The sequence below is a fragment of the Chlorocebus sabaeus genome, chromosome 29 (genome assembly GCF_047675955.1).
Source record: "Chlorocebus sabaeus isolate Y175 chromosome 29, mChlSab1.0.hap1, whole genome shotgun sequence".
In the NCBI taxonomy this organism is placed as follows: domain Eukaryota; kingdom Metazoa; phylum Chordata; class Mammalia; order Primates; family Cercopithecidae; genus Chlorocebus; species Chlorocebus sabaeus.
In genome coordinates this window covers 6,592,769-6,610,773 of record NC_132932.1, presented here as the reverse complement: position 1 = coordinate 6,610,773, position 18,005 = coordinate 6,592,769, and the positions used below count along the sequence as shown (strand labels likewise).

Below are 18,005 nucleotides of genomic sequence, written 5' to 3'. Positions count from 1 at the left end.
AAATAAATTTCTGGTTATGGTTTTCATGCAGAATATCTGATTTTCAGGAGCAGATTCCTAACTGTAAGTGTTGTTAGGTACACTCAAATTTAGAATTGATATGTCTTCCTGGTGAATTCAACTTTTATTGTTTTGAAGTATCCTGTATCTATCCATGCAATCCATGTATATGTATCTAGTGTCTACCTCCTGCATTCAAGTTTACTATGATAGCCACACAACTTTCTTTTGGTTTGTGTTTTACATGGTGTGTCTTTCACTATGCTTTTACTTTTTTTCTGTATCCTCATATTTAAGATGTGTCCTCTGTAATCATCATATAATTGGGGTTTGTTTTTTTAATCCACTTCTATTATCTTCTTTGAAAAATTGGAGGTTTAGTTTAATCATATTTAATGTCATTACTTACATATTTGGATTTAATCTGTCATCTCCCTGTTTGCTTTCTATTTGTCTCTCCTTTCTTGCCTTCTTTTGGGTTATTTATTAATCCATTTTTTTTCCTCCTCTTAACTATTTGTACTTTTACTGTTCTTGCCATGGTTACCCAAGAGATTACCACATGCATCCTTGACTTATTGAGGTCTAAAGTAAATGAGTTTTTTTTCCACTTCCTAATCAATGAAAGGATTTTAGGACACTTTTATTTCATTTTGCTATCCTCCCCTGTTATGTACTATTACTGTTATGTATTGTAACATTTGAAGTCCCACAAAGTATTATTTTTTAGTCAGTATTCCTTTGGAGTTATTCACTTAACCCTGTTCACCCCTGTTCATTGCACTTCATTTTTTGTGCATATCCACGCTGTATTTAGGGTTCTTTTTTCTTTCTACTTGAAAAAGTCTCTTCAGTATTTCCTGACAACAAACTATTTGTTTGCCTTAAAGTTGCCTCTCTATTTTGCCTTCATTTTAGAAGGATTTTTTTTTTTTTTTTTTTCTGTCAGATACAAACTTTTAGTTTGCCTTTTCCCCACCAGCACTTTGAAGACATCATTTCATTGTCTTCTGGCTTTTATTATTTGGGAAAAGTCAACCAGCTGTAACTCTTGTTGTTGCCTCTTGAAGTTGATCTTTTAAATTTTTTCTGACTGCTTGTAAGATCTCTCTGGCCGGACGCGGTGGCTCACGCCTGTAATCCCAGCACTTTGGGAGGCTGAGGCGGGTGGATCATGAGGTCAGGAGATTGAGACTATCTGGTTTTAGGAATAACACTCAAAATCCTAAGGAAATTGAACACTCTAACAAAGGATTCTTAGCAAAGCAATTTTACTTCTGCGCAGAGCGGGGCTTCCTTGGTCAGTCGCCATGAGAGCACACCTGAATAAAGGGGCGCGAGAGCCTTTATTCCTGACGCAAGACCTGCCCCTGTACCCTTTCCCCATTGGCTGGGGTGGGGTTGTACAATCTGAACTAATCCCGGTTGGCTAAACATTTGATTTTTTTTTCAGATAAGATGGGCACGTAAAAGAAAGTGGAGGGGAAAGGGGAAGGGGTGTCTGTAATGACCTTGAAAGTTAGTCCTCTTTCCAAATCAGGAAAGGATTGTGAGCTGGTACTGATAATGCCTGCTACTGTGGCAATGCCTGGGTATCTCACAAAGGCAAAAAGGAGAAAAAGGGGAAAAGGCTTCGGGGGGGTACTATGAATTAAAGAATAAAAGACTGAACGGTGTTATTTGAAGAGAAACCTCATCGTATCCCACACTGACTGACACCGAGAAACCCGTCTCTACTAAAAATACAAAAAATTAGCCGGGCGTGGTGTCGGGCGCCTGTAGTCTCAGCAACTTGGGAGGCTGAGACAGGAGAATCGCTTGAACCTGGAAAGCAGACGTTGCAGTGAGCCAAGATCACGCCACTGCACTCCAGCCTGGGTGACAGAGCGAGTCTTTGTCTCAATTAAAAAAAAAAAAAAAAAAATCTATGGGGATGGGGGACCTCCTTCTCTCTCCTCCACTCTTGCCCCTGTCCCTCTGTTCTCCCTCCCCTCTTTCTTTCCTTCTCCCCCTCTCCCCTTTGATGTGCCTAAGTGTGGTTTTCTTTGTATTTATTTTGCTTGAGGATTGATAGAGCTTCTTGAATCTGTGGCTTGATGTCTCATTGGTCAGTTTTGAAAGTTCTTAGCTATTATGTCTTCAGATATTTTTTTCTTGCCTATATGTTTTCTCCTCCCTTCTGAGACTCCAGTTACATGTATTTTGTATCCGTTTTCCATGTACTGTAATTTCTCAGTCTTGTCTATATTTCTCATTCTCTTTTTGTGCTTCAGTCTAGGTGTTTTCTTCTTTCCTGTCTTCTGGGTTGATTCTTTCTTCAGCTGTGTCTAAAGTATTATTAAAACCATCCATCACTTCTTTTTCAAAATTGTATGTTTTGATTCATGTTTTCCACTTTTTATGAAAATTCTTAATTTTACTTTTTAATTCCTTGAATATTTAGCTTATTTTAAACTTTTTTCTGATAACACCATTATCTGGATCTACTGTGAATTTGTTTCTGTTGCCATTTTAAAAATCTTGGTTTCATTTGGGTTTTGACTGGTTATATTTTGATTTCTAGACATTTATATGAAACGTGAAAAAAATATGAATTTCTAGATGATGCTGTCTTTCTGCTGAGAATTACTTTTGCTACTGGTATACAGCTAGGCTGATAAGAGTAGTTAACCCAGATTGCCTTAATCTAATTAGGGATTGAGATGATTTAAAGCTGTGCTTTTCTTCCTGTGTGGGCTAGTCTGTTTCTAGTTTACCTTTATGCCTAGAGTATAGTTCTTTGGAGTCTGTCCATATGCCTGATGTGTTTACTAGGGCTACTCCTCCTTGGCAGGCCCTAAATCTAAGTTTTGTATGTCCACCCCCAGGTCCCTTGAAAACTCTATTAAAACTTTCTCAGTCTCTCGGGCAATGGTTTTGGAATCTACAGACAGATGAGTCCAGAGACTGGTATCACCTATTTCTTCCAGATCTCTGCCCTGCAGATTCTCTAGTTTTGAAAGTTCTCTAGTGATATAAAACAGATTATCTTGTGTTTTTCTTTTCTAGTTGTTCTCAAAGAAAGGTTGGTTTGAAGCAAACTACTCCACCATTGTCAAAAGCAAAAAATGCCCAAATATGTTCTAGAATTCAGAGTTTTTTAGGTGATATAAGGTAGTACAATATATCCATCTTACAGCCATTAAAATATCTTGCATGCCTTAGCAATACTATCTCTGCAGTAAAATGTGTTAATATTTCTCCTGCCTACTACAGTACAAGTTTTTATATTGGGAATTGGATACAATATGATCTTTTAAAAGAGATATTCTACAACACAGCTGCCTGTTTGTTTGGGTCCCACCAGTGACTAGCCATCTTTCAGTTCCTCTAATGTTCCCTGTTCCTTTTTGTCATGGGGCTTTTGCACATGCTGTTCTCCCTGCCTAATATGTATACCCTCATACTCGGATTTGAGTATGAGACACATCCTCAGGGAAGCCTTTCCTGAACCATAAATTTAATTCAGATAAATGAACTTTCTAGTTTCAAATTATGCAAACTCATTTGCATTATGCTTTGATTAATGTCTTTTTCTTCTACTAGACTCTGCTAGTTTAGGAATCGTTTCCTTTTTTTTTTTTTTTCCTGGCCACGTTATCCTCTGTGCATAGTTCAGTGTTTGGAAGTACATTGATTAGAAGTAGGTGAACAGTAGGTTATCAGTCAGTTGTTAATAGATGATCAACTAATATTTGTATGAATGAAGAAATAAAATAATGAGGGAAGATAAATAAGAAATGCTGTGCTTATGTTAGTGCTGGAAATGAGAAGTAATGAAAGGCTCATAGCTTTTGATTGAGCAAGAGCCAGATTTAATCAGACACTGGATTTGCACAGTACAATTGAAGTTTTATAGATACATACGTACAGTATTAAAAATACTTGCATAAAATTCCCATGGGAATGTATTATTATGACTGTTGTATTATAGCATTCATTCCCCCATCTCCTCATATTTTTATTATGTAAGTCTGAAAGCACTAGGTTTTTAAAATGACACAGCCATCATTCAGAACATGACAAACTATATCATTTCCAGTCATCCTGCTACACAGCATAAGTGAAATAAAAAACGCTTGAAAGATTTTTTTTTTTTTTTTATACTTTAAGTTCTAGGGTACATGTGCATAACGTGCAGGTTTGTTACATATGTATACTTGTGCCATCTTGCTGTGCTGCACCCATCGACTCGTCATTTACATCAGGTATAACTCCCAATGCAATCCCTCCCCCCTCCCCCCTCCCCCCTCCCCATGATAGGCCCCGGTGTGTGATGTTCCCCTTCCCGAGTCCAAGTGATCTCATTATTCAGTTCCCACCTATGAGTGAGAACATGCGGTGTTTGGTTTTCTGTTCTTGTGATAGTTTGCTAAGAATGATGGTTTCCAGCTGCATCCATGTCCCTACAAAGGACACAAACTCATCCTTTTTTATGGCTGCATAGTATTCCATGGTGTAATGGCGATCATTAAAAAGTCAGGAAACAACAGGTGCTGGAGAGGATGTGGAGAAATAGGAACACTTTTACACTGTTGGTGGGATTGTAAACTAGTTCAACCATTATGGAAAACAGTATGGCGATTCCTCAAGGATCTAGAACTAGATGTACCATATGACCCAGCCATCCCATTACTGGGTATATACCCAAAGGACTGTAAATCATGCTGCTATAAAGACACATGCAAACGTATGTTTATTGCGGCATTATTCACAATAGCAAAGACTTGGAATCAACCCAAATGTCCATCAGTGACAGACTGGATTAAGATTTTTTAAGTCTTGAAGGATTCACAGTCTTAAAGGAAAGCAGACTTGGAATTTATACACACACACAAAGTTGCTGTGGTTTATTCTACCAAGGGAAATAGATTTTCACTTCATCTGGAAAGTGACGTGCAAACTGAACTTTGACTGATAAGGAGGTGTTCGTTAAATGGCCAAAGGAATGTTTCATTTAAATGCATGTTTTTATGAAAGTATATAGTGGCTTTGTGAATTGACAAATAGTAATTTAGCTGGAGGCTAGGGCAATTTGCAAGAATTTGAAAAGACAGATTGGGGCTATCCAGATTAGTTCATTGTTTGGTATGGAGGTCATCAGAAGTTTTTAAGGATATTCTGTGTTGTTAAGAACAGAAGTGCTGGAACCAGACTCCCTGAGTTTATAACCCCAAGCTGTGCCCCTTACTATGTGACCTCGGGCGTATTGCTTAATTTTTCTGTGTCTCAGTGTCTCTATTTATAAAATGGAGGTAATAATTACAGATTGCTGTTAGGATTGAATGAGTTAAGACATGTCCATACTTAGGAAAATGCCTAGTACATAAAAGAATTTCAGTAAGGCTTGGCTCTTGTTGCTATTATTATATACATTGAGAAAACCTCAAACATTATTATTGCATTAGTTTATCCAGAACTAGAGACACAAAGAGATTCAAGAGGTATTTTAGGGGTAAAGTTAACGACTTCAACTTATTTACTAATTTTGTATAACCAGAAATTTCAACTAATAATGCTGTGTGCAGTATAAAAGCAAATTTCAAATTTTTATAACACTTCACATGATTTGTAAACTCACAGATTTTAAATCGTCTAATTTGTGTTTTCTTTTAGATCTTGTAGAAAATTTCAGCTGTACCCCTTGGACTAGAAGCTGAAATAATAGAAGCTGTATACGATGCATTAGGGTATTGAAGAAAATTAGCTTTTGAATTAAATATTTGGAATATAAGGAAATAAGGAAAGGTGACTGAAAATGGGGCGGAAGAAAATACAAATCACACGCATAATGGATGAAAGGAACCGACAGGTAAATGAAAATTTTAATTTATTTAATTGATATAAATATTCTTTTAAAAAAAGAACATAGGACAGAATGGTTGGGTTTTTCTTAAACTTAATTTTAAGTCTAAATATTTTTAGTTACAAATTAAATGAAAAATTCTAACAATCATAAAATTGTGTCTTTTCATCATCTGCTTTAAAGAGACTTCCTTATTATAGATATATGTCACAGAAAACATAGATACTCAAGAGTAAAATCACCACAGTCCCCACCATTACTGTCCATTGTATAGATTTTTCATAAGATACTTAGTCTTCTGTGTATTTGATTATATATTTGACTGTTAGTCTTTTTATATTGATTATTTTTAAGTTATCTGTTTTTATAATTAGGTAGTAGCTATGTTAACTATAATTATCAGTGAATGTTCTAGTCAGTTAAATTTTCTAGTTAACCAATATATAATGAGAATTTTTTTATACTTATTGCAAATATTTATAAATTTATGTATGTACCTCAGTTTTAACTGATAAAATATATTGAAGTTATTTTATGGTACCAGTGTGGGCAAATTACAGATTCTCAAGATAATTATAATGATGCTGGCATATGAAGAGGCCAGAAGTTTTAAGTGTCTAATGTTGGCTTAACAAACTATGGCCCATAGGCTGGCCATCTGTTATTGTAAATAAAGTTTTATTAGAGCACAGTTATGCTCATTCATTTACATATTGTCTATGGCTGCTTTTGCATTATAACAACAGAATTGAGTAGTTGCCCCAGAAACTATATGGTCCATAAGCTTAAAATCTTTACTCTCTGGCACTTTTAGAAAAAGTTTACCAACTCCTTAGTTCAGAAGGAAGAAGGAAAAATCATTTCATAGCATATTATAAAGGAACTACTGGAGAGATGCTGTCTCTGGGAAAGTTGCATATCAGGAAAAGTTTCAAGAACAGGTGGTTTCAGAAAGTTTACCAGGAACAGAACAAAACTGAAGATGTGTTTTGCAAAATCTGAGTAGTAATTCACTGGAATATAGATACAGTTGGAGATAAAACTCAACTGAGCAGCCTGTAAGGAAGTTGGTGGGAGTGATGAGGGTTGCCCATAGACTGAATTAAAGAGGAGGCCCTGGTTTCAACTCATGAAGATTGTTCAACAAAGACATAAGGCCCACACAGTATGATTCATTATGAATGTTGTTACAATAGGAAAGATGGGTAAACTATCCGTGCTATTATTCCAAAGGAATGATTCCAAGCAAGGCTGCAAATTATCTTCCCTTCACAATCTGAGGATTAGGAAGTATAGAGGAGACATAGGGACCTGCTTCTTGAATATATGCAGTATAAATATAAAATAGGGTTTATTGGGGAATAACATACAAGCAGAGAACTGGAGGACACATAAAATTCTTGAGCCCTCATTATTCTGTAGATAGTCATGTTTAAATTGGACATAGCTAAACTGGACCTACCTATGGAAGGGATTTACATTTTTAGAGGGAAAGAGTAGCTTAGGAATGTGTAGGTGACTGTGTAATGGAACTTTTTGAGTTGAGGAAATGACCTTGTCAAAAAGATGAATACTGCCACTAAGCAACTAGAATGTGAGCTTGTTCTTACGTTGGACTTAGCTGCTGTGTCAGCTTCTTGCCTAGCTGCCAAATGGGACAAGGACTATCTGAATTTCTGTCTCAGGTAATTTCGGCAAAAAGTGGAGAAAAGACGTAAAAGAAATAATTGGACAGTTTATTTTTCAGGTTAAATTAGACACAGAAACAATTTGTCACAAACTAAAAGAGTATCTTAATTTTATTGATTTTAGAATTTGATTCTGAGTTAAAAATTTCATGTTTCTTCATGAAAGGGAGAAAAAGTATATATTTGCAGAAGAAAAGAGATGTCATTTATTTGTCCAGATTCAGATATCCCAAGAGACTGTGTTAGGTCCTGGAAACTCACTAAAAATATATAGCCTACACAGGAGCTCTAAATATGTGGCAAATAGAAATAATCTCAGATACTGGGAGAGTTTATAGAAGAAACCACTAACTTCTGATGGAGTGGTTTAGGGACTATTTATTGGAGGAGGTAGTAGCAAATAAGAGTTTTGAATTACAGGTGTGAACTAACAAAATAAAAATCACACTTCATCATTGGAACAGTATGCAATCTTGTGGGTGGTAGAGGAGTGACAGTATCATACACTTAAAGAGCTGCTTCACTTTACTTCCACATAGAAGCTTCTGGTGAAACCTTATGTTTGTCCTTCCTTATCTAAAACACTTTTTAAAAAGTAAACTGTATTAAAGTATAAGATTAAGAAAAATTCAGAAATCCTAAGAGTGTGGTTCAGTGAATTTTTGCACAGAGAACAAGACCATGTAGTCAGCATATCCCAGAGCACCACCGGAGAGGCACTGTTTATCCTGTCTCCAGTTGTTTCCCGCTGCCCCAAGGAAAGTCATTATCCTGACTTGTAACACTATAGATTAGTTATATCTGTTGTTGAATTTATGTGAACAGTGTGTGTTCTTTTGCACAATATTACATTTGTGAAATGTATCAATGTTGTTGCATGTAGATATATGTAAATATATCTTGTACATTTTCATTGATGTATAACCTATTGTGTCAGTAGAATACAATTTATGTATTTACTTTTTTCTATTGTAAATGGACATTTGGATTGCTTTCTACTTTGGTACTATTATGAAGGCTGTAATTTTGAATATTCTCGATAGTATACATGAACACTTGGGTAAATAGGAGTGCAACTGCTGAGTCATAAAGTTATACATTTGATTAGTAGTTGACAGAAGTTTTCTAAAGTAGTTCTTCTAGTTTACACTCTGCTGGCAGTGTGTAAGAGTTCTAGCTGCTCCAGTCTTGAGCAATACTGGGTATTGTCCTTTTCATTTTAGTCATTCTGGTAGGTGAGCAATAGTAATTTACTTTAATCTTAAGTTTCCATGATGTCTAATGAAGGTGCTCACTTTTTCATATTTTTATTGGCCATTTAGATATATATCTTCTTTTGTGACTTGTCTATTCACTTCATTTTGTTTTCTAATGGGCTGCCCGCTTTTTTATTATTAATATGCATTCTATATAATCAGATGAGTGTTTTGTCCATGATATGCATTATAAATATTAAGTCTAAAACTGTGCCTTTTCACTTTCTTTTTTAAAATTTTATTTTAGAGACAGGGTCTTGCTCTGACGCCCAGGCTGGAGTGCAGTGGTGTGATCATAGGTCACTGTAACTCAAACTTTTGGGCTCACGTGATCCTCTCATCTTCACCTCTTGAGTAGTTTGGACTACAGGCAGGTACCATTCTTTTATTTTTTGTAGAGATGCTGTTTTGCCCAGACTCATCAGGAACTCTGGGCCTTCAGTGATCTTCCTGCCGTGGCTTCCCAAAGCACTAGGAGTACAGGCATGAGCCGCCACACCAGACCTACACTTTCTTAATGTTTTAAAAAATCAGTAATATTTTAATGGTTTCCCATTTACCTTTTTTCCCTTTCCTTTATGACTAGTGCCTTTTGTGTCACGTTTAAGAAATCTTTACTTACCATAAGGCCGTGAAGCTATTCTTCTATGGTTTCTTCTGTAAGAACTCTTTTGGTTTTTTTAACCAAAAAAAATTTTCATGTTTTAGACCTGTTATCCATTTGGTGTTTATTTTTGTGTTTGGTTTGAGGTGTAGGGGTCAGAATTTGTTATTTTCCAGATGGATATTTAGTTGTCCCAGTACAATTTATTGCAAAAACCATCCTTTCGTCACTGTATGACAGGGTTGCCTTTAGCATGAGTTGAATAACCATATGTATGTGAAACTTTCTGAATTCTCTATTTTGTTCCATTTGATTATTTGTATATCCTTGCTTAAGTCTACACTGTTTTAATTACTATAATTTGATATCTGCTAGTGTAGTTCTGCACCTTTTTTTTTTTTTTTTTTTTTTTTGCAGAACCAGCTGACTATTCTTGCCCTTTTTCAGAATATCCAAATGAAACCAAGTGTCAGTGTTTACTTAAGAAGACAAAAAACCTACTGGAATTTAGGGGTTTTTTTTCCACTGGATGTATGGATCTATTTAGGGAGAATTGAAATCTTTACAGTGTCAAGTCTTACAATCTATGAACATGTTTATGTTTCATTTGGTTTTCATTAATTCTCTCCTTAATGGCTGATTTTCAAAATAAGTCTTCTACATTTTTTGTTATATTTATTAGTAGATATTTGATTTTCTAAAGCATTATTACATTTCTTCTCAAAGTTTAGTTTCTGCATATTTGCTGCTAAGTATATAAAAGTGTACTTAAGAATTGCTAGATGACATGATAACTCTTAAGTTTAACATTTTGAGAAATGCCAGACTGCCAAAGTGACTGCACCATTTTTGCATTCTGCCAGCCATGTGTCAGCATTCTAGGTTTTCCACATCCCAGCCAACACTTGTTATTGTCTGTCTTTTTGTTTGTTTTTCCTGTGTAAGACAGAGTCTTGCTCTTTCGCCCAGGCTGGAGTGCAGTGGTGGGATCTCAGCCCACTGCAAACTCTGCCTCCTGGGCTCGCGCGCCATTCTCTTGCTGCAGCCTGCTGAGTAGCTGGGATTACAGGCACCCGCCACCATGCCTGGCTAATTTTTTTGTATTTTTAGTAGAGACGGGGTTTCACCATGTCAGCCAGGATGGTCTTGATCTCTTGACCTCTTGACCCACCCACCTCAGCCTCCGAAGTGCTGGGATCGCAGGCGTGAACCACTCCCCCCCGCCGCCCCCGGCCCTGTCTTTTTTTATTGTAGCCATCGTGATGGGTATAAACTGGTACTTGTGGTTTTAGCTTGCATTTCTCTGATGGCTAATGATGTTGAACATCTTTTCATGTGCTTATTGGACATTTATATATCTTCCTTGGAAAAATGTCTATTCATATCCTTTGCGTAATTTTTAATTGTTTTTTAGTTGTATCATCATTTTGAAAGCTGTTTTTATTGGTTGTAGAATTCTAGATTGGCAGTTTTATTCTCTTAGTACTTTGAAGCAGTTGTCTTCCAACTTCCATTCATTTCTGTTGAGAGGCCAGCTTTTGATCTTAAAAAAAATTTTTTTTTTTAAAAGATAATGTGCCTTTTTTTGTTTTGTTGCTTTGAAGCCTTTTGCTTTTCCTTTGTTAGTATACATTTTTACTGTGATGGACCCACAAGGGGCATGTGTCTTCAGATATTGCTTGTGTCCCATTTTTTTCCTTCTCTGGGATTCTAGTTACATATAACTGTTTTGTGTCCCATACATTTCTTATGTATTTTGTCCTCCTGTATTTTTTACTCCTTTTTTCCTCTCTACTTCAGTTTGAATGTTTTCTAGTTACTTATTTTCTAGCAATCTATTTTCTAGTAAGCCTTTCTCTGCTTTTTAAAATTAACTGATGAAACAGCCTAATAAGTTCTTAATTTCTGATAATATAGTTTCAATTCTAGAATTTCTTTTTGATTTTTCATTTTTATGTGAAATAGCCCATCTTTTCATGCATTTTTTCCATTTTAAAACTATTTTTTAAAAATATTAGCCATAGTTATCTTTAAGCTCATGTCTGCTAACAGCTATATCTGGATTACCTGTAGGTCCATATCTGATCCCTTTTTTTCTTTGTTCTCAGTTATATGATGCAGTCTTTTGACATGTCTAGTGGTTTTTTAATGAGCCTTCAGACCTTGTATGTGAAAGATATTATAGAATCTTAGCATCTCCAGTCTGCCTGCTTCAGCAGCTTTCTGATATCTTTAAACAGATATTGGCTATATTTCATTCTGTTTTACTAGTTGATTTCAGTGGGTTCTTTGGTCTTGCAACAACTACTCCCTCTAACCTAGAAGCAGACATCCTTATATACTTAAAAAGAAGAAAGCAAGCAGTTTAAAAATAAATGTTTGTTTTTTGTTTTTTTTGTTTTTTTTGAGACAGAGACTCACTCTGTCACCCAGGCTGGAGTACAGTGGCCGGATCTCAGCTCACTGCAAGCTCCGCCTCCCGGGTTTACGCCATTCTCCTGCCTCAGCCTCGGGAGTAGCTGGGACTACAGGCGCTGGCCACCATGCCCGGCTGGTTTTTTGTATTTTTAGTAGAGACGGGGTTTCACCGTGTTAACCAGGATGGTCTTGATCTCCTGACCTCGTGATCTGCCCGTCTCAGCCTCCCAAAGTGCTGGGATTACAGGCTTGAGCCACCGCGCCCGGCCAAAATAAATGTTTTTTCTAAAGGTTCCAAAGGTAGAATACAGAGAACAATACCTCAAGGATTGCTATATTCATTATCCAGAAGGGTCAGTGCTGACACATTTGTTATATGTATTTTTATTTTTGTTTGTAAAGTGAAAAAAATTAGAGATTTACTGTCCTCTTTTTAATTTTTCCTAGTCTCTTCCTACTTTCCTTCTCATGATAACCCCTGTCATGAATTTATATTGTATTTTCTTTTTTTTTTTTAACAGGTATTATTTAATATTGTTTCAGCATGGGTTTAAAGTTTTACATAATGACGTTTTCATCTGCACTTGCTTTCATCTGCACACAATGTAGTGTTTTAGATCCATCTGCTCTTATTCATTCAGTACAGCTAGTTGTAGGAATAAATATTCTTAATTTATCAATACTTCTATCAAAGAACAATTAATGTTGTTCCTAATTTTTTACTATTATAAATGGTGTTGCAGTATATATCTGTCGACCTGTCTATACATGGGTAAAAGTTGCTCTGTGATAAATACTTTCAGAAGGAATTGCTAGGCTGAGTATATCCATCATCACCTTTACCATGTTTTCAAGTTGCTTTCCGAAGTGATTGTACTAGATACACTGTAGTAAGTTAGTATGAGAATTCCTTTTTGCCCATATACTTTCCCTTTCCTTCTTTCTTTCTATCTTGTCTTCCTTTCTTTTAAAACTCTGTTTTTTCTGTCTTTGTCCTTTTTAAAATATTATTTTATTGTTTTTTCTGGTCTTAGGAAAGTGAAATGCAACCTGTTTTTGTGGTTTGCTTATTTTGTGCTGGGTTGTTGGTTTTGATTTTTTTCTCTCAGTTCTTTACATATTCTGGATATTCTATATGTATTGTCTCTGTTTCGGATGGTATTTTTCAGTCTTTACCAAAACATTTTGTAAACACTTTTATGACAGGGCTTATCACAGTGCTTTATAGTGGTTTATATTGCTCTTATTTCAGTAGATTGTGAGCCTTTTTAAGTGTGTTAAGACTTGCTTTATTTCCTAAATCATGATTGGTTTTTTACGTGTTCCAAGTGGAGTTGGGTAAATATGTATTCTTTAATTGTTGGATGCATGTGTCTCCATATATCTTTCAGATCACTCTCATTGTTGTGTTCAAACCTTCTGTATTCTTTGTGACTTTTGTTTTTCGTTCATTGAGATCTATCAATAATTGTACTTACCACAATGGTGGATTTGTCAATTTCTCTGTGTATTTTATTCGTTTAATACATACTGTTTTATACATTTTGGGACTATTTCATTAGGCTTGCACATATTTAGAGTTGTTGTACCTTCTTGGCGAATTTCACAATACAGATTGACCATCTTTATCCTCAGTAAGGTGTATTTGTCTTAAATCTACCTTACCTCACCTTGATATAGCTACACATTTCTTCCTTTCCTTTTCTTTTTTTCTTTTCCTTCCTTCCTCCCTCTCCCTCCTTTGCTCCCTTTCTCCCCTCCCCTCTTTTCTTTCTTTTTTTTTTTTTGAGACAGGGTCTTGCTCTGTCACCCAGGCTGGAGTGCCTTGGCATGATCATGGCTCACTGCAGCCTTGACCTCCTGCGCTCAAGCAATCCTCCTGCTTCAGCCTCCAGAGTAACTGGGACTACAGGTATGTGCACCATGCCTGGCTAATTTTTGTACTTTTTGCAGAGATGAGGTCTCACCATGTCGCCCAGACTGGTCTCAAACTCCTGAGCTAAAGTGATCCTCCTGCCTGGTACTCCCGAAGTGCTGGGATTACAGTGTGAGCCACGGCGCCCAGCCAGTATTTTCTTGATAGGTCTGAAACTCTGTGTTAACTTTCATCCTTACTGTTTCCTTATGTTTTAGGTATGTCTTTTATAGATAGTATAAAAGGTTGGATATTGGTTTTTTATCTAGTTTGTTACATCTCTTAACTCACCAGTCTAGTTGATTTTTATTCCCTGTGATCTTGTATATATTTGTACTAGTCTACATGATCCTAGTTGATCATATAAATTTGTTAGAGGGCCCCAGCCATCACAAAAGTCATAGTATCCGCAAAGAACTCTGATCGAAGCTCCACACAGAGCCCCCCAGGGAAAAGAACATTGGAAGAAGATACTTTATCTACCTAGTAATCCACCAAACTTAGAGGTTCTGAGTAAGAATGGTTGAGAAGTCACACTGCCAGAGGTTAGTCAGTTTCTACCTGGTATCTTCAACTCCTGTCTCCAGCAGAGCTTCTGTACTCCTCAGGTTTTATTCTGGAGGGCGTCTGTCTGCATCAGCATGGCTACTAATTCTCTTGTGATGTGGCAGGCATTGAGTGTTCCAAGCAGCAGAGATGAGAAGCACAAGTTGAACCCAAACTGCTGTTTTAAAAATTTGTCTTCTTGGCCAGGCATGGTGGCTCACGCCTGTAATCCCAGCATTTTGGGAGGCCGAGGCAGGTGGATCACGAGGTCAGAAGATCCAGACCATCCTGGCTAACACAGTGAAACCCCGTCTGTACTAAAAAAAAAAAAAAAAAAATACAAAAAATTAGCTGGGCGTTGCAGGGTGGGCCTGTAGTCCCAGCTACTTAGGAGGCTGAGGCAGGAGGATGAAGTGAACCCGGGAAGCGGAGCTTGCAGTGAGCCGAGATCACGCCACTGCACTCCAACCTGGGCAGCAGAGCGAGACTCTGTCTCAAAAAAAAAAAATTGTCTTCTCATAATCCCACTGGCCAATTTCTTCTCCAGAATACAAGCCTCCACACCCATTACCCTGTACATTTTCCAGCATAACCTCTGGGGTTTCTCACTGTTTCTTCATTATTCCTTTACAGATTTATTCAACAAATTTTTTTTAGCACCGACTCACTGCTACACAGTATCTTTGTTTTAGAAGCTGAGTGTGCAGCATTGAACTTTTTTCAACTTATATTCTACTCAGATGACTTTTTTTTTCCAGCAAGTAATGCTTTTTTTTTTTTTGGCCCCTAACAAGGGCTTGTAGGTGTTATACTTCATGAATTTTTTTAAGTTTGAAAATGTTTATTGTCTTCATACTTGAAGTCTAACTTGGCTAGGTCTAACGTTCTAGGTATAGGCCCTATTTCTTTTCCCCGGAACATCGTAGAGATTTGGTCTTCTGATTTTGAATGTTGCCAGAATTCTAACACCAGACTGAGTTTTTTCCCTTCTTAAAAGTGACCCACTTCCTTCCTTGGTGTACACGGTATTCTTTCTTTGACCTTGACATTCAGTAACTTAATCTGAATATGCCATGAATTTGATTATTCCTTGTCACTTTTTTTAAGAGATGGTATAGCCTTTCTGTATTTTATTTTTTAATAAATATTTTCCCTTTGTCAATTGCTCTGGGCTTTTTTGGTGTCTTCATTATCTGTCAACAATACAAACAACTTTTTTTCTATTCATTTTAGTTTTCTGTTTTGATTCTTTGATTTTTATTATTGTGCTAAAAATCTCTGTTATGATTTGATTTTTTTCTCTTCTCATTCTTTTCTGAGCCATACCAGCTCACATTTTAGATCTGTGATCTGTGACAGTTTTGGCAATTAGGTATGAGTTAACAGAAATAGCTTTCCTATAAAATTATTTTCTTTATTTGCTTTGTTTCCACCTTACCTGGCATTCTACATTTAGAACAAGATTCTTATTTCAGGGACTTCTCACACTTGTGAATCTTCTGGCACTAATCAGAGGATCCTCTCAGAGGACATTGCCACTTTTGTGAAGAACTCAGTGTGAATTCTCTGAATCCACTTTCATTTTCATCTAAGTTTCATCAAATCTGGCAGATGAAAATTTGTAGTTTGGGATTCTTACTTTCCTTGAAGAAAACCCAGTCTCTTTTTTATTATGTACGTATGTGTGTATGTATGCATGTTTTAGAGGAGTAGAAAGGAGTAAACACGACTTTATTCCGTTTTGAATTTATAACTAAATTTTGTGATTTCTTTATATAAAGAATTTACATCATTTTAATGTAATTAAAATCATCAGTTTAAAAATATTGTCTTAGAATAATAAAGTTGAATCTTGAGTTTTAATTATGTAGTTAGTATTCTGTAGCCTAATTTTAGATTACGTTACCTCTTTCATATGAAATTTATGAACTAAAACGTGGCTATATTGCAAAATTAGTAATTAACACTGTACTAATTAATTAGTTGGCTTTTACTGATTTTTCACTTTTAGATGTCGTAGCTATATATAGAAGGAAAATCTCTGTATGACAACCAAAAACTTCTTTTGAACTGAAAACACTAAAATTGAGGCAAAATGTAGACTCTTAGCAGTTTGTTTTCTTGCTTTGTGACTTGTTATATTTTGTTATAATCTAATCTTCTAGGCATAATACTCTTGTCATAAGTGATGGTATTTTTTCATTCCTTTCCTTATTGCTTTCCTCCATTGTACTCTATTTTGTTTTTGTTTGTTCCCAAATCTGTTTGTAAAAACAAGTATATCAACAGATGCTGAGGTTTTTTTACTTGTATCTGTTTTATATTGAGAATTTTTTTTTTTTTTTGAGACGGAGTCTTGCTCTGTTCCCCAGGCTGGAGTGCAGTGGTATAATCTCGGCTCACTGCAAGCTCTGCCTCCCAGGTTCACGCCATTCTCCTGCCTCAGCCTCCCGAGTAGCTGGGACTACAGGCGCCTGCCACCATGTCCGGCTGATTTTTTGCATTTTCAGTAGAGACGAGGTTTCACAGTGTTAGCCAAGATGGTCTCGATCTCCTGACCTCGTGATTCGCCCGCCTCAGCCTCCCAAAGTGCTGGGATTACAGGCGTGAGCCACCGTGCCCTGCCGAGAATTTTAAAGTATCAAATATAGACCAGTATTCAAAGATAATTCGTAAAAGGTGATTTGGATATATGACACAATTTACACGTAAATATGTATCTTGAACAGACTAGATTGTATTGGCTAGTTAAATTTTCTTGTTAAATGAAAATTTAAAGAACCTTCTCAACTCTATTTTCATTCAGTTTACTAGCTAACAGAATATTTGAGCCATCATATAATACCTGGAGTATTGTGCTTTGTGCACTTGAGAAATACAGAGGAGACATAAGGTTTTGAGACGATTAAAGAGATTAGATCTACATAAAATTAAGAGTGATTAAAGTGATTAAATGCTAAGATGTGTAGATGTTAAATGAATTTGGTGTTACTATAGGGAGAAAACAGATACTCTGCTTAAATTTAGTGAAAACCATTGAACTACTGTACTGCTGTTTAATTTTATCATGCTACATAGGAAATAAGACAGACTGAAAAAATACAGAAATGTCTTTGAATTGTACATGTGAAGTGAATTTTGTTGTTGTTTTGCTTTTACATGTACATATTATACCTGTAATGAAAGAGGATATTAAAGTTATGCCTGTGAAAAAAATTTCTAGTGGCTGTAATTGCTTTTCATGATACTGAAGATCCTCTACTTCTTTAATAGCTACTGCAGTAACTGATTTTAAGTCTAGCCTAATAGTTAAAGTTATAGGAAGAAAATCATATGATAGATATCCATGGGGAAAATTGCTGAACTTTATGTTGTTTCACAATTCCAAAGATTATTCAAAAGTACATTCTTACTGACTTTCAAAAACTGTTTTTTAAATAGACTTTATGTTTTAGAGAAGTTTTAGGTTCACAACAGCATTGAGCAGAAAGTGCAGAGAGTTCCCTCGCACTCCTTTCCCATCCCTTATTAGAAGAAGAGGGATCAAGGGTAACTCTTGCTCACCCCAAGGAGGGTTGTTGGGTGGCATAATTTTTATATGGCATGAGCTTCAAAATACTTGAAGTTTTTGAAGGGGAGGGAAAGAAAAGCAGTGTCAAAGAGAGATTACAGAGCATAAAAAGACATCTCTTCTAGGGCCTTCAGTCAGTATAAGGGATGTAAATTTAAAAAT

General features: G+C 36.2%; 1 protein-coding gene across 12 annotated transcripts in view; it reads left to right on the top strand.

The window, feature by feature from the left end:
- The window catches only part of MEF2A (myocyte enhancer factor 2A), a 162,537-nt gene that overhangs the window by 66,093 nt on the left and 78,439 nt on the right, over nucleotides 1–18,005 (top strand). For all 12 annotated transcript variants that reach the window (XM_007990556.3, XM_007990552.3, XM_007990554.3 and 9 more), the window contains one exon: nucleotides 5,656–5,851. In XM_007990556.3, the coding sequence (XP_007988747.1) occupies nucleotides 5,798–5,851 (54 nt within the window). In that variant the 5' untranslated portion in view covers nucleotides 5,656–5,797. The remainder of the gene's footprint in view (nucleotides 1–5,655; nucleotides 5,852–18,005) is intronic.